Source organism: Entelurus aequoreus, linkage group LG04 (genome assembly GCF_033978785.1).
Source record: "Entelurus aequoreus isolate RoL-2023_Sb linkage group LG04, RoL_Eaeq_v1.1, whole genome shotgun sequence".
Classification (NCBI taxonomy): Eukaryota; Metazoa; Chordata; class Actinopteri; order Syngnathiformes; family Syngnathidae; genus Entelurus; species Entelurus aequoreus.
Genome location: NC_084734.1, coordinates 30,747,626 through 30,771,495, shown reverse-complemented (window position 1 = coordinate 30,771,495; position 23,870 = coordinate 30,747,626). Strand labels below are relative to the sequence as shown.

Sequence of the window (23,870 nt, the reverse complement as noted above, 5' to 3'; positions counted from 1 at the left end):
ATTAGTTAATTTGAAATTAATAAAACATGTATATGAGTGGGATATATGATGTCTGGCCTTATTTGACCCCTTTTTCGGCAAAATAACAACGGGCGAGCTGCTTCCGCTTACTAGGCTGCTGCGTTCAAAGAAGACTCGTACATATGAAACGCATATTACTTTATGTCGTCAACAGTCACAATAAATACATGTTCGATTGACTCAACCCTTTCATAATCAATAAAACATTGATGATCATTGACACATTGATTTATTCCACAGCATGTTTCACACAGAATTGACAGCAATACTTTATCGCTGTGGAGTGCTTAGTTCTACACGCAATAACAAGTAGCACTTCGTTGATCGACGTTGGTATTTACTTGAAATACATATAAACACAAATGATTAATTTGCTCTAATAAATGAAAACAGGTATTGGTGCTATGCCTATCATTCACGTTTAGTCACAACCAAAAATGCCACATTTCCTACGCTCCGTGAAGTCGCCATATCTCCATCAGCACCCTATTTCTGTTCTTTTTTCAGTGGCTAATTTGGCTAGCACCACACAACAAACCGGGCGGAAGCAACAAGTTATAAACGATCTTTAAATTTAACAGAAAACGAGAAAGTATGAAGTTATCCGCCATTCGCGGTGCTTGCGCCAACGCTACTGTTCGGTTGCATCACGCTTGTCGCGGGAGTAGGGTCAGCGGGTTAACGCGGAGATGCACACCGACCGGTGTGGCACATGCCCGGCTTGCCTACCGAGCGATGAGCGCCCCGGCTAACAGCGGCACCAACGCGAAACTGCTCGACAACTTTGGGAAGCAGTCACACCAACGCACCAACTACGACCAGTCTCTGAGGTAAGGATGAAAATAAGTGATCTTAGCGATGGATTTAGTGTATGACGAAAACGTCTAATTATTATGTTTTAATATCTGATTGTCGACACTTCCGGTGTAAGTATGGCGTTTGGCTCGGCGCCTACGCACATGTTATCTGGCGTGGGTCTGGTTACAAGCGTTGCACCCACCAGGAGCTGATACAACTTGCCGTCTACATGGTTGATAAAATCACCAAGAGGATGGAAGTTTATTATTGTGAGAATGAGATATGTTTTTTTTAGTCAATAGTCATTGTAGAAATCAGTGACACACACACACACACGGCTGTGTAGAAATCAGTGACACACACGGCTGTCCACTTCAGTGGTGTAGACTTTACTGAACCAACTGCGCATACCCCGAACATACATACACAACTACGGATGCCCATAAGGGACATCTACTACATCTCCCCTTCTCCAATGTACAACAAGGAATGAACAATCATTGCAATGTATTTATAAATAAGCATCACCATTTATAATGAATCAGCCTAACACCCTATAAAGGCATTATGTATGAGAATTGCATAACAAATTCCTTACCATCCTCTTTTCTCCCCGAGAAAGAAAAAAACAACAAAAATACAAAACAACAACAGTGTTGCCAACTTACAGTCAAACAGTAATTGCCTTTTTTTTTTTTTTTTTTCATTACACAAGATGTGTTTCGTTATGTCCTGTCTTTTCACGAGACATAGTCTTTAAGCCACCCCGGTGGCTTTACCTGCCGTCTTGGAGCATCTCTTGCTTTCGGTGTCTGGGTTACCTGCTCTCCGATTGGTGTACCTGGTGTTGCTTCCCTCTCTGTTCTGTGTTCCTTTTGTGGGGTTGGTGGCTCTTGTGGGGCCAACTGTGGCTGGAGCTGTGGCTCAGGGAGAGCCTGAAGGTGAGCCCTGTTTCTCCTCACCTCCTCTGCTCCAGTGTCGACCACATAGGAGCGTGGCGTGTCGGCCTTCCTGATCACTGTAGCTGTTTGTTTTGAGGGAGATATCCATACTGACTGCCCAGGCCTCAGCTCGGGCTTTTGTGTGGCCCGGTGTCTGCTGTCAACGTTCTGAGCCTGTGTGCATTTCAGCTGATAGTCCTTTTTCTTGAAGGCCTTTGTTCTAGGCCGCTGTGGTTTGAGGTTGGATGGCGCTTGTGGCAGCGGCGAGCGGAGACGCCTTCCCATCAGGAGCTCGCTTGGTGACAGTCCATGGTGCAATTGTGTGACTCTATATGCTAACATTGCCCTGTATGGGTCCTCCTCATTCTTAAGTAACAACAATTTTACCGTCTTGACAGCCCTCTCCGCCTCTCCGTTACTCTGGCTGAAGTAAGGGCTACTAGTCACGTGCGAAAAGTCATAATCTCTGGCGAAGGCTGTGAACTCTGCTGATGAGAACTGTGGACCATTGTCACTCCGTAGCTCCTCTGGGACTCCGTGCCTGCAGAACATGGCTTTAAGTGTATTGATAATCCCCCTAGATGTGGTAATTGGGGTTTTCTCAATGTCAATGTATCTCGAATAATAGTCCACTGCTAACAGGTATGAGCTGCCTTTCAGGTAAAACATATCCACCCCCACCTTTTGCCAGGGGCGCTGGGGCAGTGCTGATGGGATCATGGGCTCAGGATGCTGTGATTGGCTTTTAATACATGTTACACACTGTGCCACCATTTTAGTGATTTGACTCGTTATGCCCACCCACCACACTGACTGCTCTGCTCTTGCTTTGCATTTAGATATACCCATATGACCTTCATGCAGACGGGCCAGCATTTCTGCCTGCATAGTCTCAGGAATCACAATCCTCTGACCTTTCATTAAAAGTCCTCCTGCACAGTATAGTTCGCCCTGGTACGTCCAGTAGGGCTTTAGCTGCTCTGGAAGCTCTTCCTGTCTGGGCCACCCCCTTTTGCATAGCTCTCTAAGCCGTCTGCATATGGAGTCCTGCTCTTGTGCATCTCTAATCTGTTGTAGTTTTGCCTTAGATGCAGGTAGGCACTGTTGCACTGATTCCACAAACACCTTCACCTCCCCTTCTAGCTCCCTTTCATCTTCTGTGAGTGTGCGCACGATGGGTGCGCGTGATAACGCATCTGCCGTTATCAATGCTTTCCCTGGGACATGTACTATTTGATATGAGTACCTGAGGAGCCTGAGGCGAAAGCGCTGGATTCTCTGAGGTAGGTCATCCAGTGCCTTTGTTCCTAACAGAGCTAACAGTGGCTTGTGGTCTGTTCCTAGGGTGAACTGCAGGCCTATTAGGTATGAGCTGAGCCTTTCGCATGCCCATGTAACTGCAAGCGCCTCCTTTTCTACCTGTGCATATCTCTCTTCAGCATCAGAGAGACTGTGTGATATGTATGCTATTGGTCGCCACTCTTTGTTCTCTTGCATCTGAGTGAGAACTGCCCCGAGCCCAAAAGAAGAAGCGTCTGCGGACACTCTTGTTTTGGCACCTGGCCTGTACTGTGCCAGCACCCTGTCTGAGGCCAGCTCCCTTTTCACTTTTTCAAATGCGGCCTGTTGCGCTTCTCCCCATACCCACTCACTCTCTTTTGCTAACAAGTCTCGTAACGGTTTGGTTATGTCTGTGAAAAAAGGCAAAAATTTACCCACGTATGTTGCCATGCCTAGAAACCTTCTCACATCTGCTACATTTTGCGGAGTAGACATATCTGTGATTGCTCTGACTTTTTCAGGGTCCGGTGCTATGCCCTCGCCACTGATTTTGTGTCCCACAAACACTAACTCTGGCTGTGCGAATGCACATTTTTCATTTAGGGTGAGCCCAGCATCCTGAAGTCTGGAGAGCACCGCTGTCAGCCTCTCATCATGCTGTTCCCGGTCCACCCCACACACCAATATGTCGTCAGCATGACAAACAACCCCTGTCAGTCCTTCTAAGAGCTGCGACATGCGGCGTTGAAAGTGTTCTGGCCCTGAGCTAATTCCAAATGGTAGGACATTGAAACAAAAGCGGCCACCGGGGGTTACAAATGTTGTAAGTTCTCGGCTTTCTTCTGCCAAGGGAATCTGCCAAAAACCAGACCGGGCATCCAGCTTGGTGAATACCTTTGCTCCGTCTAACTGTGCCAGTGACTGCTCTACTGATGGCAATATGTGCCTCTCCCTACATACTGCCTCATTAAGTCTGGTCAGATCCACACAGATTCTGATTTTCCCATTAGGTTTAACTACGGGCACCATGCCTGCACACCATGCTGTTGGCCTTTCTACCCTCGAAATGACCCCCATCTTTTCCATCCTCTCTAACTCCTCCTTTACTTTCTCTGTCAGAGGAATCGGCACCCTGCGTGGTGTCGTGAGTGCATAGGGCCTCGCATACTCCTTCAATCGAATGCTGTAGTCCCCATCGAGCCTACCTAGACCAGCAAACACTGTGGGAAACCTGTTTTTAAATGTTTCCCCTGGATCCTCTACTTCATCTACTCGCTCCACCAGCCGCAGGGCCTCTACAGCTGGAAGGCCTAGTAGGGGTCTGACCAATAAGTCCACCACGAACACGGGCTGGGTGACTGTTCCATTTTTACTCTTAAGCTGACATTTTACCTGCCCCGCAACTTGTAGTACAATGTTATTGGGGCCATATAGTCTCTTGGTTGTTTGCATCAAGGGGCCATCTCTGCTGTATTTATACAGATTGGTGGGGATCGCGGTGACCGCTGCACCTGTGTCAATTTTGAAGGAGGTTACCTCTCCATTTAGTTCAATGTCCGTGTGCCAGCCTGAGTTTTTCCCTCTTAGCTCACCCATAAAGAGGGAATCCTGTTGCAGTTCGTCCTGTACTTCATGCACAGGCTGCATGGAACGACACACAGCGGCAAAATGTCCTCGTTTGCGGCACTTCCTGCATTCCGCATTGTTAGCTGGGCACTCCTTCCAGTTATGGGGGCCCCTTCCACATTTCTGACATCTCTCTGAACTACTTACAGTCTCTGTTTGTCTTGATCTCGCCTGGCCGTGTTGTTTGTGTCCCTGCATTTCCTGTCTTCTAAATGGACGTGAGATAGCATCAACCTCTCTCCTCTCCTCTGCCTGTGGAGACTCACCCCGCATCACAGCCTTTTGCTGTTTAACCACCTCTGACTGTTTAACCTGGCTTATAGCTTTTTGTAAAGTTAAATCAGCATCAATTTGTAACTTTTCTGACAGAGCGATATTCCTTATCCCTACTACTATGCGGTCACGTATTAACTCCTCCCGAAGCACTCCAAAGTTACAGTGTTCAGCCAGTTTATGTATTGCTGTTATAAAGCTATCTGCCGACTCACCAGGCTCCTGTTTCCGTACATTAAACTGCGCGCGCTCGAATATGACATTGTGTCTCCCAACAAAATAATCACTGAAAGTTTTTATCACCGCAGCATAGTTCTGTTTTTGATCCGATGTCAATGGAGAAGCATCCAAAATGTCCTCCGCATCCTCTCCCATGAAGTACATCAGCGTGTTGACCTGGAAAGCGTCCCCTTTCTTGTCCAGTCCTGACGTCACTCGATGCCTCTCGAATCTTTTGCTCCATCTCGGCCATTTCTTCCCGTCTCCGCAGTCGAACTTTTCTGGCGGGCTAACTTGAAAGTTGTCTCCATGGGCGGGAAGCGCCGGTGCATTGCCTTCACTCATTGTGATAGCTAACTTGGGAACAAACTAATTAACTCGTACTATTAAAACAAAAACACTACCTTTCACCGTCGGCATAAGTCTTTATATGTCCTCTCTGACACATTTAATAACTTGGCGCGGTTGAATAGACACTTCGGACACCATGTAGAAATCAGTGACACACACACGGCTGTCCACTTCAGTGGTGTAGACTTTACTGAACCAACTGCGCATGCCCCGAACATACATACACAACTACGGATGCCCATAAGGGACATCCACTACAGTCATGTTTAAAGCAGCTAATATTTTCCCATGTGAACACTTTGGGTCTTTATCTTAATTCCGCTCGTAAACTCTGTGTTTCACCTTGAAGGCGCTGCAATGTGTATTATTGGGCAGTGTGCTGTCATGAGAGGCAAGTGAAGGCACTACCTCACCTGGCCACCAGGTGGCTTAACCATGAGATGTTCAAAAACGAAGTACAAAATAAGTTTGAATATTTCTCTTTTGGTCTATGCTTTCTATGGGATTTTGGTGTGGTTCCTGTACATTTTGATTATTTTTCATCGTCAAAATAGCAGAAATACTGTGTTTCCTGATCAAAAATACAGGGTTCGTACAGGTGCTTGAAAATGCTTGGATTTAATCTTGTGTTTTCAAAGTTTGAAAAAATGCTTGAATTTGGGTGACACGCTTGGAAATGTTCATCATATTTCTCGGCACTCTGACTCATTAGGCTAATTGTAAAAGGGATACAAATTGAATAAGTTTCCTTAAAAATGAAAGCTACACACTTGATCTGTTGGCTTTGCACCAGCCCTTACATTAGGTTGTTGTCATGCTGTATATTCGGCTCTGTGTCGCCCCCAAGAGGATCATGTTGTCGTTTTAGTGAACATTGGATGGAAAATGACAAATACAAACTTTGGATAAAACGTGGACCAAATCCACGTGTAGCCTGCTGCAAAGTATGCAAAAAGGAAATCCAACATGGTTCGATGTTTTTTGTGGTCGGGGGTGGGGCGGGGGTGTGGTTAAGAGGGGAATTTATTTAAGCTAGAATTCACCAACTCAAGTATTTCATATATATATATATATATATATATATATATATATATATATATATATATATATATATATATATATGTATATGTATGAAATACTTGACTTTCAGTAAATACTTGCTATTTTATTATACATATAAATTAAATAAATACTTGAATTTCAGTGTTTCGGACGCTATCCAGTAGATGGCAGTATTGTCCTGTTTAAGAGTGTCACAACATTGCTGTTTATGGCAGACAAACTACTTTACGGTAGACGAAAACGTGACTGCTGTTGTTGTGTGTTGTTACCGCGCTTGGAGGACGTTAATGAAACTGCCTAACAATAAACCCACATAAGAAACCAAGAACTCTCCCTCGATCATTCTACAGTTATGACGTCATTGGGCAGGCAAGCTGTTTATATTGTGGGAAAGCGGACGTGAGAACAGGCTGTCCCCACTCAGGTCCGCATTAAGCTGGAGGGGGCGTGGCCTCCAGCTCCGGCTGAATACCGGGAGTTTGTCGGGAGAAAATTTCTGTCGGGAGGTTATCGGGAGAGGCGCTGAATACCGGGAGTCTCCCGCTAAAAACGGGAGGGTTGGCAAGTATGCTGTAACTACACGGTTAATGTTTTCCAGCCTGGCGAAGCTTAACAATGCTGTTGCTAACGACGCCATTGAAGCTAACTTAGCAACGGGACCTCACAGAGCTATGCTAAAAACATTAGCTATCAACCTACGCCAGCCAGCCCTCATCTGCTCATCAACACCCGTGCTCACCTGCGTTCCAGCGATCGACGGAGCGACGAAGGACTTCACCCGATCATCCGTGCGGTCGGCGGCTAGCGTCGGATAGCGCATCTGCTATCCAAGTCAAAGTCCTCCTGGTTGTGTTGCTGCAGCCAGCCGCTAATACACCGATCCCACCTACAACTTTCTTCTTTGCAGTCTTCATTGTTCATTAAACAAATTGCAAAAGATTCACCTACACAGATGTCCAGAATACTGTGGAATTTTGCAATGAAAACCGAGCTTTTTGTATTGGGTACAATGTGTCCGAATACTTCCGTTTCAACGATTGACGTCACGCGCATACGTCATCATACATAGACGTTTTCAACCGAGAGTTTCGCAGGAAATTTAAAATTGCACTTTATAAGTTAACCCGGCCGTATCGGCATGTGTTGCAATGTTAAGATTTCATCATTGACATATAAACTATCAGACTGCGTGGTCGGTAGTAGTGGGTTTCAGTAGGCCTTTAAGGTGTGATGCATAAAAATTGACATCATAATCAGATTTTTTTTTCAGGGTCCATGTTCACAGTAACATTCTAATCCGAATTATGATCAGATTGAATAAAGTTTGCCCACGTACACGAGGCTAATGAGTTAAAATCGAATCAGTAACTTTTTAACAAAAAAAAAAAAAAGTAAATTAGTATGACTGTGAAATAAATACTGAATATTGAACATTGCAAGTGAAGTTTCCTATATTCCTGTTATTTCTTGTAAGGGAATTAGATCTTAATTAATTATAGTTACAAACAAGCAAATATACAATAATAATGACCAATGCATTCACATCTTATTTGAATAAAGTGCACCCAACACTTTAGGTTAAATTAACAGGAAACCTTTTCTGCTCACATTTTCAACATTTAATAAATTTTTAATAAAACTGCACTAATGACAACATTTTACAGTAGATTTAAAAGGGAACTGCATACTTTTGGGAATTTTGCCTGTTGTAAACAATTATTATGAAAGACATGACGACGTATACTTTTTTTTATTACATTCTAAATAGTAAATAAATGCAAAAGTCCGCTTACAATGGAGCCTATAGGATCCGCTGTATTCTGCCTATAAAACTCTTAAAAACCTACAAAGACCTATTATAAGGTTTTATATACATGCTGTAAGTATAAATGTACAACAGGCACTTTTATATTAATATTGAATATTTATGTATTTTGCTGTTTTTAAAGGCCTACTGAAATGAATTTTTTTTATTTAAACGGGGATAGCAGATCTATTCTATGTGTCATACTTGATCATTTCGCGATATTGCCATATTTTTGCTGAAAGGATTTAGTATAGAACAACGACGATAAAGATTGCAACTTTTGGTATCTGATAAAAAAAAGGCTTGCACCTACCGGAAGTAGCGTGACGTAGTCAGTTGAACATATACGCAAAGTTCCCTATTGTTTACAATGATGGCCGCATGAAGTGAGAGAGATTCGGACCGAGAAAGCGACAATTTCCCCATTAATTTGAGCGAGGATGAAAGATTTGTGGATGAGTAAAGTGCAAGTGAAGGACTAGTGGGGAGTTGAAGCTATTCAGATAGGGAAGATGCTGTGAGAGCCGAGGGTGACCTGATATTCAGCTGGGAATGACTACAACAGTAAATAAACACAAGACATATATATACTCTATTAGCCACAACACAACCAGGCTTATATTTAATATGCCACAAATTAATCCTGCATAAAAACACCTGCGTGTTTGTTATGCTAGCTCCTAGCTCCTCTGCTAGCTCCTAGCTCCATAGAACACGCCAATACAATTCAAACACCTGATCAACACACACAATCACTCAGCCCAAAAGACAGTTTACCTAACCCAAGGTTCATAAAGCTTATATATTTTTAAAAAGTTACGTACGTGACGCGCACATACGGTCAAGTTATCGAATGTTTAGCAGCCAAGGCTGCATACTCACGGTACCTGATATTCAGCTGGGAATGACTACAACAGTAAATAAACACAAGACATATATATACTCTATTAGCCACAACACAACCAGGCTTATATTTAATATGCCACAAATTAATCCTGCATAATAACACCTGCGTGTTTGTTATGCTAGCTCCTAGCTCCTCTGCTAGCTCCTAGCTCCATAGAACACGCCAATACAATTCAAACACCTGATCAACACACACAATCACTCAGCCCAAAAGACCGTTCACCTAACCCAAGGTTCATAAAGCTTATATATTTTTAAAAAGTTACGTACGTGACGCGCACGTACGGTACGGTACGTGTTATGCTAGCTCCTAGCTCCTCTGCTAGCTCCTAGCTCCATAGAACACGCCAATACAATTCAAACACATGATCAACACACACAATCACTCAGCCCAAAAGACCGTTCACCTAACCCAAGGTTCATAAAGCTTATATATTTTAAAAAAGTTACGTACATACGCAAAAAAAAGCCAAAGCTGCATACTCACAGTAGCACGTCTGCGTCTTTGTCATCCAAATCAAAGTAATCCTGGTAAGAGTCTGTGTTGTCCCAGTTCTCTACAGGCGTCTGTGTATCCAAATCAAAAGTCCTCCTGGTTAGAGTCTCTGTTATCCGAGTTCTTCCATCTTGACTGCATCTTTCGGGAATGTAAACAAAGAAGCGCCGGCTGTGTACTGTTGTGGCTGACTACGTTCGAAAAATACGTCCATTTCGCACCGACAACTTTCTTCTTTGCTTGCTTGGCTTCCTTCTCCATAATGCAATGAACATGATTGAAACAGATTCACGAACACAGATGTCCAGAATACTGTGGAATTATGAAATGAAAACAGAGCTTTTTCGTATCGGCTTCAATGTGGAAGGCATACCCGTGTTCGCCGGGCTACGTCACGCGCATACGTCATCCGCAGAGGCGTTTCGAACCGGAAGTTTAGCGGCAAATTTAAAATGTCACTTTATAAGTTAACCCGGCCGTATTGGCATGTGTTATAATGTTAAGATTTCATCATTGATATATAAACTATCAGACTGCGTGGTCGGTAGTAGTGGGTTTCAGTAGGCCTTTAAGCATACGCGAAGCATCAATTTAAAAAAAATATCATCACATTCGCTTTTTTTTTCTCAGAATCACTCATTATTACTCATTGCAGACTTCATGAGAGCCAACAAACATAATGAAACATCACTTACTGTACAAGGTATGCTGTCATTAGGACTGCTAGAATCTTGTTATATTCCCGTTGAGATGAAGAATAATCTCTGTGAAGAAAAGGGGGGTGGAAGCAAACGTCTTTTCGTATCGGGTCTATATTGGCTGTCAAAGTGTATCAACTCGCTAGAATGCGTCTTCATCCTTCTACTATACAGGTAGGAGGCATGATTTATGATCTACAATACAGTTTGGCGATAAAGAAAACGAGGAAGCAGCTCGTCAGTCGATCATATCAACATTGGCGCACAAGCTCGCGATCACGGCGCTGCTATAAATACTTTGTCTGTGTTAGCGCTTATAATAATAATATCATTAATACTTGGTTAATATTCAAGTTGTTTGTGCTTTTTGGATGTTTTTTGTATTGGGTTTTATGGGCGGAATAGAGGACTTCCCTTACGTTTATTTACGAGTTAGAATGCATAAAAAAATATATACATCTATCGTCATGTCTTTTATAATGATTGTGAATGATAGGCAAAATTACCCCCAAAAAGTGCAGTTCTCCTTTAACTGCTAAACAAAGTTCCCCTACCCGACTATACAGTGTCTGTTCTCCGCCCTACCGTCGCCGATGACGGACAGCGTCCCGGGTGTACGTAAGCATTTATGCCCCCGCATCCCTGTTGATGGCGTTGGCCCCTTGCCTACTGATGTCCATAGCCTCCTTGATCCATCTCTTGTATTTATTTGTTTGTGATGGAATGACTTTTCCTTGGCTGATCTGTCGCTTCATGTTTTTGTGTTCCGGAAGTAGTTGCGTTACTCTAACTTCCGTTGTGTTGGTCGTGTATTTTGTGGCTGAAAGTACCAGTAGAGTGGAAAAACAAGTAGACTTTATATGCTTAATTGTGTTTTTTTGTATCCATTACACCATATCTAAATGTATTTACAATCCGCAAAGTATGTGAAAATACCGTCTGAACATACATCATAAAATGCCACATATTCAGTCGGCCATTTCGAATATTCCGGTCCGAATATATTCAGCAATTTCCGTAGATTCTACGTCACTGGAGTAACGCTTCTGCACTCTGACCATATTATTAGATCAGTCATACTGGAAATATGCAAACATTGGAAACAGATGTGCTGTTTATCATTCACAATCCCTATGTAAATGGTAAATGGTAAATGGGTTATACTTGTATAGCGCTTTTCTACCTTCAAGATACTCAAAGCGCTTTGACACTATTTCCACATTCACCCATTCACACACACACATTCACACACTGATGGCGGGAGCTGCCATGCAAGGCCCTAACCACGACCCATCAGGAGCAAGGGTGAAGTGTCTTGCTCAAGGACACAACGGACGTGACGAGGTTGGTAGAAGGTGGGGATCGAACCAGGAACCCTCAGGTTGCTGGCACGGCCACTCTCCTAACCGCACCACGCCGTCCCCTAAGACAAGAACATATATGCTTAGCTTTTTTAGGCATTTACAATTGTAAGTAAATAGCCAACAATTGAGTCAACAGATGGAGGGTCCTCTATTGCGCCCATTATACCCTCCAAAAAACATCCAGAAACAGCCAACAATACTCCATTAACATGTCGTGACCTGAAAATTAACCAAATATGAGTGACATCATTATACGCGCTAACACGCTCAGTATGCATGTACTGTATGTACAGGTATGTATGTATACATATATATACATATGTATACACATGCTGTGTGAATATTCAAGCCTTTTTTGCTGGAAATAAAAACAATAATTTCTTGTTTTTGCTGTCACAGGGATGTGGTTCAGAGTACCAAGGAGGCAATCGTGGCCTTGCAGAGAAGTAATCCAGGAGTGCAGCCTTTGCTTGCCATTGTACAGGTACAGTGTGGTGTTTACAGTGTACTAGGTATACCAGAATTAATCAAAGATTACGGTTGAGATTAAAAATAATTTATCCCTTTTTGTTACTATCTCCACTCATTGTGTACTGTGTTATTTCTATTACAAAGGCGGGTGAAGACGACAGCCTGTTGGAGATCAATAAAAAAATAGCAGCAAAGGTATTTTTCTGGTTGTGTGAACAGAACACCTCCTGTGATTCAACCTTTCTATAAAGTGTCAAGCTGATGATCTCTTCCTATATCACCCACAGGTTGGAATAAATGTCACTCAGATTTGCCTGGCCAAGGATTGCAGCGAGTATGATGTAAGTAAAGCTTGTCAACAAAAAAATGCACAAAAAGACATTCAGAGGCCCCCTGAACCGCCTCTGTTGTTCGGCAAGTTTGTACACGATTAAGCACTCCCTGGTTGTTTGCATGCCATGTGATCCGTGACAGCTGAAGTGCAAAATTCAATTAGAAATTTGCCCTGCTGTGAGTCACTTGCCACTCACATGAGACTAATATTTACTTCCTATTAGATCTAGACCCTTGTCATGGTCATGTATTTGTCCTTAACCCTTATGTCAGACCCACTCGACATCCATTGCTTTCGGTCTCCCCTAGAGGGGGGGGGTTACCCACATATGCGGTCCTCTCCAAGGTTTCTCATAGTCATTCACATTGACGTCCCACTGGGGTGAGTTTTCCTTGCCCGTATGTGGGCTCTGTACAGAGAATGTCGTTGTGGCTTGTACAGCCCTTTGAGACACTTGTGATTTAGGGCTATATAAATAAACATTGATTGATTGATTGATTATGAGTGTTGAAGGCCTACTGGAATGAAATGTTTTTATTTAAACGGGGATAGCAGATCCATTCTATGTGTCATACTTGATCATTTTGCAATATTGCCATATTTTTGCTGAAAGGATTTAGTAGAGAACATCGACGATAAAGTTCGCAACTTTTGGTCGCTGATAAAAAAAGCCTTGCCTGTACCGGAAGTAGCGTGACGTCACAGGTTGAAGGGCTCCTCACAATTCCCCGTTGTTTACAATGGAGCGAGAGCGATTCGGACAGAGAAAGCGACGCTTACCCCATTAATTTGAGCGAGGATGAAAGATTCGTGGATGAGGAACGTGAGAGTGAAGGACTAGAGTGTAGTGCAGGACGTATCTTTTTTCGCTCTGACCGTAACTTAGGTACAAGGGTTTATTGGATTCCACACTTTCTCCTTTTTCTATTGTGGATCACGGATTTGTATTTTAAACCACCTCGGATACTATATCCTCTTGAAAATGAGAGTCGAAAATGCGAAATGGACATTCACAGTGACTTTTATCTCCACGACAATACATCGGCGAAGCTCTTTAGCTACGGAGCTAACGTGATAGCACATCGGGCTTAAATGCAGATAGAAACAAAAGAAATAAACCCCTGACTGGAAGGACAGAAAATCCACAATACTATTAAACCATGGACCTGTAAATACACGGTTAATGCTTTCCAGGCTGGTGAAGCTTAACAATGCTGTTGCTAACGACGCCATTGAAGCTAACTTAGCAACGGGACCTCACAGAGCTATACTAAAAACATTAGCTATCCACCTACGCCAGCCAGCTCTCATCTGCTCATCAACACCCGTGCTCACCTGCCTTCCAGCGATCGACAGAGCGGCGATCGACAGAGTGACGATCATAGATGCGGTCGGCGGCCTGGAGACGGAGGAAGTCAAGGTGAGGTCGGCGGCTAGCGCTTCTGCTATCCATCTCAAAGTCCTCCTGGTTGTGTTGCTGTAGTCCGCCGCTAATACACCGATCCCACCTACAACTTTCTTCTTTGCAGTCTTCATTGTTCATTAAACAAATTGCAAAAGATTCACCAACACAGATGTCCAGAATACTGTGGAATTTTGAGATGGAAACAGTGCTTTTTGTAGTGGATTCAATGGTGTACCAGTACTTCCGGTTCAACGATTGACGTCACGCGCATACATCATCATACATAGACGTTTTCAACCGGAAGTTTAGCGGGAAATTTAAAATTGCACTTTATAAGTTAACCCGGCCGTATTGGCATGTGTTGCAATGTTAAGATTTCATCATTGATATATAAACTATCAGACTGCGTGTTCAGTAGTAGTGGGTTTCAGTAGGCCTTTAAAGTACCACTAGAATGGAAAAATAAGTTGACTTTATATGCTTAATTGTGTTTCACTGTATGCATATCTAATTGTATTTACACTCCGCAAAGTATGTAAAAATACCATCTAAACATCACAAAATGCCACAATTTAAGACAGCCATTTTGAATATTCCGTTTTGAATATCTTTGGAAATGTCTGTAGATTTGATGTTTGATGACGTCAGAATGGGAACACTTCTGCACTTTGATTATATCATCAGATCAGTCATACTGGAAATATGCAAAAATTAGAAGGACATGTGCTGTCTATCATTCACAATCTTTATGTAAGACAAGAACACATGCTTGCCGTTTTTTTATGCATTCGAAATTGTAAATAAAAAGCTAACAATTGAGTCAACAGATCGAGGGTCCTTTATTGCAAGCAGAAACTGCCAACAATATTCTATCATGACCTGAATATTAACCAAATAATAGTGATATTGTTATTACAAGCGCTAACGCAGATGGCCTATTTTAGTGGCGCATTAATAGCAGTGAGCTATTGCTAGCTTACGCTGCTATTGTTGACACATTGAGGGGGTGGCTGCTTCTGCTTGGTCTCACACTTGGTAAAAGTTATTTCTAGATTATAATTTGGCATCTCTCACCTGGTAATAAACATATGTGGCCGTGGACCGAGAAACTGGTCGACTGAGATGGCAAAAAAGACACAAAAAGACGGTAGTTGCGACAACCTTTTTTTAACCCTTCGTGAGGATTGTGATTGATTTTTCGTATGTTTTGGGAATCTAAAGACAACTATTGTTCCTCTCAAAGTTCTTTTGTTGTTCTGCTTGCCATCACAAACTTCATTCTGCAGTAAACAAGTGGTGTACTGAATACTATAAGTCTGTTTTCAAGTTAACATTTACTGAACAACACTTTCAAATATACAGTATATTACCGGTATTCTTTGTATTCTTTGATGACTTGTATACATCAGTGCTTTCCACCTGTGCTTTGGCAAAAAGCAAGCAATGACCCAGATTTTGAATATAATTATTATTTTTTTTTTAATCTTATCCATCCATTCATTTTCTACCGCTTGTCCCGTTTGGGGTCGCGTGGGTGCTGGAGCCTATCTCAGCTGCATTCGGGCGGAAGGCAGGGTACACCCTGGACAAGTCTTATATTTAATGAAAATACATTAAAGTGCAGTTTGATTTTTTGATATTGTAAAATAACGTGTACCAAAATATAAAACATGTTTAATGATTAGTTCAGGAACAAAATGTTTTTTCATCCACAAACTAAATAAATTTGGAACAAAGTGTCTGAAGTTTTTTAGTAGACATTATATCTGATTAATTAAATCAGAGCAAACACATAAACAAAATGTCATCTTAAAAAATATTTAAATATAAAATGAATTTTTTTCCTGATTGTACGGAGCCCCTAAAGGGACATGGGAATTTTTTTTTTTTTAGACATGTATCTCGTGGCCACGAGAAAGTATCTCGTGGCCACGAGATACATGTCTAAAAAAAAATAAAAAATAATAATAATTTTTTTTTTTTTTAAATTTTTTTTATAAAAAGTTTCTCGTGGCCACGAGAAAGTTTCTCGTACATACATACATACACATATATATATATTATATATACACATAAATTATGTGGGTAGATATTTGTTCTAAAAAGGGTATTTCAACAAGTAAACAGTACAGTAGGTAGTTGATGTTGATATATGTAATGCACATAAGGGTATTCTAGTCAGATGCGCGTGTGTAAATATGCGATGTGTAAATATCAAAATATTACGTACGTCGAATCACTTTTTGTCAGGCAATATTACATTTAATGACAATTTTACATAAATGAATACATACAAACACATTGTACATATTTATTATTTGTAGGAAGAAATAACAGTTACAATTGTGTGTGTATTTTCCAAGCAAGAAAGAAGTTTGATCACATCAACATCGGACTAACTGACACACTCCGCTTCGCTGCAGGTCCACAAGCCATGCCCACCCCCCCCCACAGCCACAGAAGAGGAAAACTGTCCTTTGATACTGTCCATGATAAAGTCTTAAATAATGTCAAACACGTAGCGTTACAATAACCAGGAAGATAAAGTGTTTGTCTCACACCTACTAATCAAGCATTCACATTTTGCCACAACACACATGGGGGAAAGTCCTAATTGGAAATACAGCCATATTAACTCCTAAACTGCCATTTTAACACACACAAAACCATCAGCACACATCCAATGCTTTCTCGTGGCCACGAGAAAGTTTCTCAAAGTTTTTATTAAAAAAAATAAAAAAAATTTTTTTTATTTTTTTTTATAAAAAGTTTCTCGTGGCCACGAGAAAGTTTCTCGTGGCCACGAGAAAGTATCTCGTGGCCACGAGATACATGTCTAAAAAAAAAAAAATTCCCATGTCCCTTTAGGGGCTCCGTATGATTGAATTAGTAGGTGTGTTTATTCTCCCTGTTGGGACCAAAAGACTTAGACATTCTGTGCCTGCCCGTGAGACCGCATTCAGGGCAGGATTACTGCACACACGACAATATGAGCTCAAGCAGTCAGTGGAACTAAAGTCTGTCACTGAAGTTGCTGCTCCTTTTAAATGCTGTGTTTGTGACAATGTGCGCAAAAGTGCAAAGTGTCGCTGTATTGCTCTTGTTGAGGATAGCATCGACTCAGCTTGAGGTACATCTTCTTCCACTCCAGCAGACCTTTGTCTGACACAATCAGTCTCTTTCGGATCTGTCTGTCTGTGCTTGTGTTAGCCTGCCATATTTCTTTATTTTGTTCTTCTGGACTGCATTTCTAGCTTTGTAAGGGGGAAGATAAAGGCAGATTTTCCCATGCAGGATTATACCGAGCACCATTGCTTCCCTACTGTTTACTGCTGCGGTATCTTATAATAGACATTTTCCCCATGTTTGAGGTAATTATGGTAACAGCTGATCACCGTGACCAAACTGAAATTAATCCCAAACATCGATCATGATCATATATCGCCCTACTGTAACGTAATGCTAGTACCAGCATTCTGCATATGATCACCTGATTTTCAGTATATATTAATAAAATGATCTAAAACATCTGAAACAGTTTCCAAGTCAAATTTATTTGCCGACAATTATAACATTCAAACACAGACTGCTCAACCTGTGTGATTCTCAAAACATAAAAAAGTGGGGTTTCATGGGATTTAAGATGTGCATTTTTATAGACTTAAAACAGTAATGTTTTAAGCATATTCTTCTTTCAAAAAGGTACAGCATACAACATTTTGTACCTTCGACGTGGTGGGCAACTTTGTGCGAGCATTGTAACAGTGTTTCTTTTTTTTTTTTTACTGACTCCACACTAACAAAAATTTGTGTGTTTTTTTTGCAAAATAACTGAGGTGTAAGGTTTCTAGATGTTCGGTTTCATGCTGCCAGAGTTTGTAGGAATTAAACACACCGGCCTACCCTAATTTTCTACAGTATTTTTGGTAAATCCAAGAGCAGTATATGCTTTGTCGTATTTCCTGATCTTTTGTTCCCCCTTATCGGCGGTTATTTTCCTATCCTCTGAAGCCTACTCCGTTTTCTTTTGCTTCTTGTCACAAACGTCTCTATCGCTCTTAGGGATGATGTTTGATAAGAAATTATCGAGTTCGAGCCCGTTATCGAAACCTCTTATCGAACCGATTCCCTATCGATTCTCTTATCGAATCCAGATTGTTGTATATGAAAAAAACCCACAATATTTGGTTTAACAAAAGCTCATTTTTATTTTATAAGAAAAAAATACAATAAAATAAATAAATATTGACTGTTACCCCCCTAATAAAATAAAATAAATAAATATTGACTGTTGTTACCCAAATAATATTAAGTGGGATTTTTCAGAAAAACAAATATATACAGTAACACAAAAACAACCTGTCTCTGTGATCACTATGGGTGTATAAATAATAATATAGTGTTGAATAAAATCAGTCCCTTGGGCACAAAACTGAAAATAATACAGCTCTCCAAAAAGTGCACTTCTGCTGCTATTGGAACATCTTTCTGGGGTTCATCAGTGTGGCCTCCTCCAGGAATGACTGCACGTCCTTGTCCTGGAGGGAAAATGAGAGACAGACACAGCATAGAATTAGGGGGGACATTAGCTGATTGTGAAGACTAGGGTGTCTGTTATTAAGTCTTTAGCATTAATATGTGGAATTAAATGATGGAATGGATTAAGTAATGAAGTTAAACATTGTACTGATATAAACCACTTTAAGAGGTTGTTCGAATTAATAGTGCTTACAAAGTACAAAGAAGAATTATGAGAAATACTTTCAACCTTATTGGAAATAAGATATTCTTCATCTTAGTATATTAATAATCCATCCATCCATTTTCTACCGCTTGTCCCTTTTGGGGTCGCGGGGGGTGCTGTAGCCTATCTCAGCTGCACATGGGCGGAAGGCGGGGTACACCCTGGACAAGTCGCCACCTCATCATGGTTTCCTGTTGGCCCCGCTGTGGACTGGACTCCCGCTGATGTGTTGGATCCACTGTGGACTGGACTTTCACAATGTTATGTCAGACCCACTCGACATCCGTTGCTTTCGGTCTCCCCTAGAGGGGGGGGGGTTACCCACATATGCGGTCCTCTCCAAGGTTTCTCATAGTCATTCACCGACGTCCCACTGGGGTGAGTTTTTCCTTGCCCGTATGTGGGCTCTGTACCGAGGATGTCGTTGTGGCTTGTACAGCCCTTTGAGACAGTTGTGATTTAGGGCTATATAAATAAACATTGATTGATTGATCACAGGGCCAACACAGATAAACAGACAACATTCACACTCACATTCACACACTCGGGCCAATTTAGTGTTTGACCGAATTAATTAATTACATATTACAAAACTGTTGTATATACTAATTCACAGATGTTATTTTATTATAAAAAGGTCAGTAAATGATGTATATATTTGTAAACGCTCTGAAGTGGGGAAGGGTTTAGGATTAAATAAGCTTTACTTCTTCCTTCTCCTTTTCGGACATGATGTAAAGTGAAATTATATGAAACTGTGATGTGTTACGCTATAAGTGTGTTCATGCACGAAATAAACTAAAAATGAAAGAAAGCACTAGTTTATTAGACAGACCTGCAAACTCTGGAGTGGTGTAGGCTACAAGATACCGTTAACGTTATCAGACACATACAAAAAGGCTAACGTTACCGTTAGCCACTGATTATGCTTAGGTAACGTTAGTCTAGCTAACATTACTGCAGTCCTGGTTGACATAAGAGGTAACCTTATTTTAGCCTAAAGGCTACAAGTGAGCAAATATGGAAATTAACCGGCAACAGTTAACGTTAGTTACTCTCCGCCACTACTATCACTGGAGCTGGGGCTGCAGGTTGAAGCAGAGGAAGAGGGGCGTGCTTCGTCATCTCTGTCGCTGCTTCTCCACTTGTCGAAGACACAACACGGTTCTCGAACGTTCAGGTTATGTGCGGCCTGAACATGTTTCAACATGCTTGTTGTACTTCCCCCCCCCCCCCCCCCCCTTACATGAGAGCGAAGCCTGGCAATAATTGCATATTGCCGTTTCCTCGTCGTATTTTTTTGTAAAATAAAGCCATACCTTGAGGCGTTTTTTCCGGTTAATTATTTTTGCTGCTTGTGTGACATCACAGGAAATGACGTAGCTCAGTCATTAGACCAGGGGTCACCAACGCGGTGCCCGCGGGCACCAGGTAGCCCGTAAGGACCAGATAAGTAGTCCACTGGCCTGTTCTAAAAATAGCTCAAATAGCAGCACTTACCAGTGAGCTGCCTCTATTTTTTAAATTTTATTTATTTACTAGCAAGCTGGCCTCGCTTTGCTCGACATTTTTAATTCTAAGAGAGACAAAACTCAAATAGAATTTGAAAATCCAAGAAAATATTGTAAAGACTTGGTCTTCACTAACTGACAAAGAAACAGATAACAGATTTGGTGTCCAGTTCAAAGTGTGATATGATTTATTAAAAAATTTGAGAGTTGACTTTTGTATTTTACATGAGTTATTATTTGTACAAACATTGTGCAAAGTAATTCATGATTTGTTAAAAAATGCTAGTGGCTATCTAGTTCAAATGGGATATTGTGATTTCACAAGACTGTCTTAGAAGTGATCATTTAAAAATGTTCAATTTGAAAAATGTGCACTTAGAGAAAAAATAAAAATAAAGTGTTGCATATTGATATTTATCTGTTTCTATATATATTTATTGTGAGAAATCATTAAGATGATCAGTGTTTCCACAAAGATAAATATCATTAATTATTAATAATAACATAGAGTTAAAGGTAAAGTGAGCAAATTGGCTATTTCTGGCAATTTATTTAAGTGTGTATCAAACTGGTAGCCCTTCGCATTAATCAGTACCCAAGAAGTAGCTCTTGGTTTCAAAAAGGTTGGTGACCCCTGCATTAGACTGAGCTACGTCATTTCCTGTGATGTCCCACAGGGCATATCCTGTGGGACGGGATTCGTTCCCAGTGATTCGAATAAAGAACCAACTCTTTTTTTTACTATAGTGGCCTCGATAGCGGGAACCGGTTCTCAAAAAGGGATTCGAGTCCATGGAATCGGTTCTTTTCTTATCGAACAACCGGGAGAACCGGTTTCGAACATCATCCCTAATCGCTCTCCTCTGTCAGCTCTGTACACATAACCGCTCACGCCTCTTCTAACACCTTTTGGCGGCCCCCTACTGTTTAAGAAGTACTACCTTAAGTACCAGTACAATGTAAAAATAAGTTGACTTTATATGCTTCATAGTGTTTCATTGTATTCATTAAACCATTTACAATCAGCAAAGTATGTGAAAATACCGTCTAAACATCACAATATGCTCCAATTTCAAAATGGCTCGGGAATCTCAGTGAGATTGATACTGTTTTGATCACATCTATTTACTAGCAAACTTTCTAAGTCTTTCAATGTTATAAATCAGATATATAGCTTTTAAATAGAGGCAACTTGTTATTCTACTGGTAAGTTAACAGGTGCCAACGTTTCTTACTTAACTTCCTGTGGATATTATTTTTTTGTCACACAGTTCTCTTAGCGCCCCTTGCAAAATAAAGTCCGAAGTAAATCCTAAATCACATGTTTGTTTCTATGTACACATGAACAGCTTGTCGAGGAAGTGTTGAAACTAAATGAGGACCCCAGAGTGCACGGCGTCTACCTCCACCTTCCCCCTGCAAACCTCACCAGTCGGGTACTCAACACTCTAAAGCCAGAGAAGGACATAGACGGGTAAAAACCTGCACATTTTGGGTCATTAAAGAGGGCATCCCCACTATGTCCACTCAACTATCTGATGGTCATTCAAGTGCATTCTTTAATGCATGTTGCAAAGACAACTTCAATTAACTGTGCTTATATCTTTCCTCTTGTGATAGGATAACATATTTGAATTTGGGTCGTTTGGTGCAAGGAGATCTAAGCAAAGGTTTTACACTGCCTATAGCCAGCGCTGTTGTGGATCTTTTGCGGAAACATGGTGAGTTGATACTGCATGTATTCTTCGTTTACTGGTCATGTGCTCAAAAATATGATTTCAAATATTTTGTCACAGACGCTCCTTTAGAAGGAAGAACCGTGTTAATGATTGGCACTGAAGGACCCCTTGGGGTGGCTCTGCAATGCATGATAGAGAGAAGTGGAATGACAGCTTTTAAAACTCACCCACATGACAAGAATCTACAGAAACAGGTGCATAGTTATCTTTCGACTGGTTTAGCAAAAACTCTTATAATCATGGTGGTTTTGAAGTATATTCGGGCCAATAAGGTATGTGCTTATTGGTAGCTTGCTGTCCTCGTTATTCATTATACCAATGTTATTATTTTCTAGGTAATGGAAGCTGATGCTTTGGTGCTAGTAGGTGTCGACGTCCTGCCCACTTGGATCAGGCCAGGGGCTGCTGTCATCCAATTGGAGCACACCCTAGACACAGGTACTATAAATTGACTGTTTAAAAACTAACTGTGTTAAAGCTTGTTTTCAATTAATGGGTTGCATGCATTACTGCAGGGGTGCTCATTACGTCGATCTACCGGTCGATCACGGAGGGTGTGTCAGTCGATCCCCAGCCAGGCATTAAAAAAATAGTCCTAAAAATGAGCGATCATAAATCTTCACTATAACGTCACTTTCGTCACTTGATTGACATTCACGGCACCCGAGGGTCTTCTGAGATGACGCTGGCTGCTGCCAGCTCATCATTAAGAAAAAATTACCGACAGGAAGGCGAGAAACACTTTTTATTTCAACAGACTCTGGCGCCGTACCTGTCGTCAAAACTCCAAAGACCGACTGCACAGTTGCACAATAAAAGCGCTGCTTCATCCTGCCTGCGCTCACAAAATAAGAGTCTCAGAAAGCTGGCGTGCACAAGCTAGCAAGCTACAGAGTTTGCCGCCAATGTATTTCTTGTAAAGTACAAAGGAGTACGGAAGCTGGACAAATAAGATGCCAAAAACCAATCACTTTCATGTGGTATTGGACAGAAAGGAGGACTTTTTTTCTCCTCCATTTGAAAATGCGGACGTTATCAGCACTACTGTCTGATTCCAATCAATGCAAGTCATCAGAATCAGGTAATACACCAACGTATATTCTTGTCTTCATGAAAGAAAGGAATCTATATGTGTTAAACATGCTTGTATTATCATTAAACACCTTTAACTTGTTAACAATATTAACTATATGTGTTAAACATGCTTGTATTATCTTTAAACACCTTTAACTTGTTAACAATATTAACTATATGTGTTAAACATGCTTGTATTATCATCAAACACCTTTAACTTGTTAACAATAGTAACTATGTGTTAAACATGCTTGTATTATCTTTAAACACCTTTTTAACTTGTTAACAATATTAACTATATGTGTTAAACATGCTTGCATTATCATTAAACACCTTTAACTTGTTAACAATATTAACTATATGTATTAAACATTCTTGTATTATCATTAAACACCTTTAATTTATTAACAATATTAACTATACAGTATGTGTTAAACATGCTTGCATTATCATTAAACACCTTTAACTTGTTAACAAAAACATATATTTCATAAATAAGTAAATATAAATTATATATATGAATGAGGTAGATCCCCGCGACTTGATCAATTGAAAAGTAGCTCGCCTGCAGAAAAAGTGTGAGCACCCCTGCATTACTGCATGGGTTGAATTACACCACTTATTTAGACACAATCCAATCCTCAATAGTTCAGTCTGCTGGCTTATGAGTATGTAGCAGGTATAGTTTTTTTCTATCACTTAAAGATATGATGATTTTGAGTTTTTTGTTAGTAGGTAGCACTGAAAGC

General features: G+C 41.0%; 1 protein-coding gene across 1 annotated transcript in view; it reads left to right on the top strand.

The window, feature by feature from the left end:
- The first annotated feature begins 487 nt into the window (after nucleotides 1–487).
- Nucleotides 488–23,870, top strand: part of mthfd1l (methylenetetrahydrofolate dehydrogenase (NADP+ dependent) 1 like) — an 80,474-nt gene continuing 57,091 nt past the window's right edge. Inside the window, 8 exon segments of the mRNA XM_062044582.1 lie at nucleotides 488–851; nucleotides 12,243–12,327; nucleotides 12,459–12,509; nucleotides 12,602–12,655; nucleotides 21,658–21,782; nucleotides 21,929–22,029; nucleotides 22,105–22,241; nucleotides 22,383–22,485. Coding sequence (XP_061900566.1) covers nucleotides 616–851; nucleotides 12,243–12,327; nucleotides 12,459–12,509; nucleotides 12,602–12,655; nucleotides 21,658–21,782; nucleotides 21,929–22,029; nucleotides 22,105–22,241; nucleotides 22,383–22,485 — 892 coding nt within the window. The 5' untranslated portion in view covers nucleotides 488–615.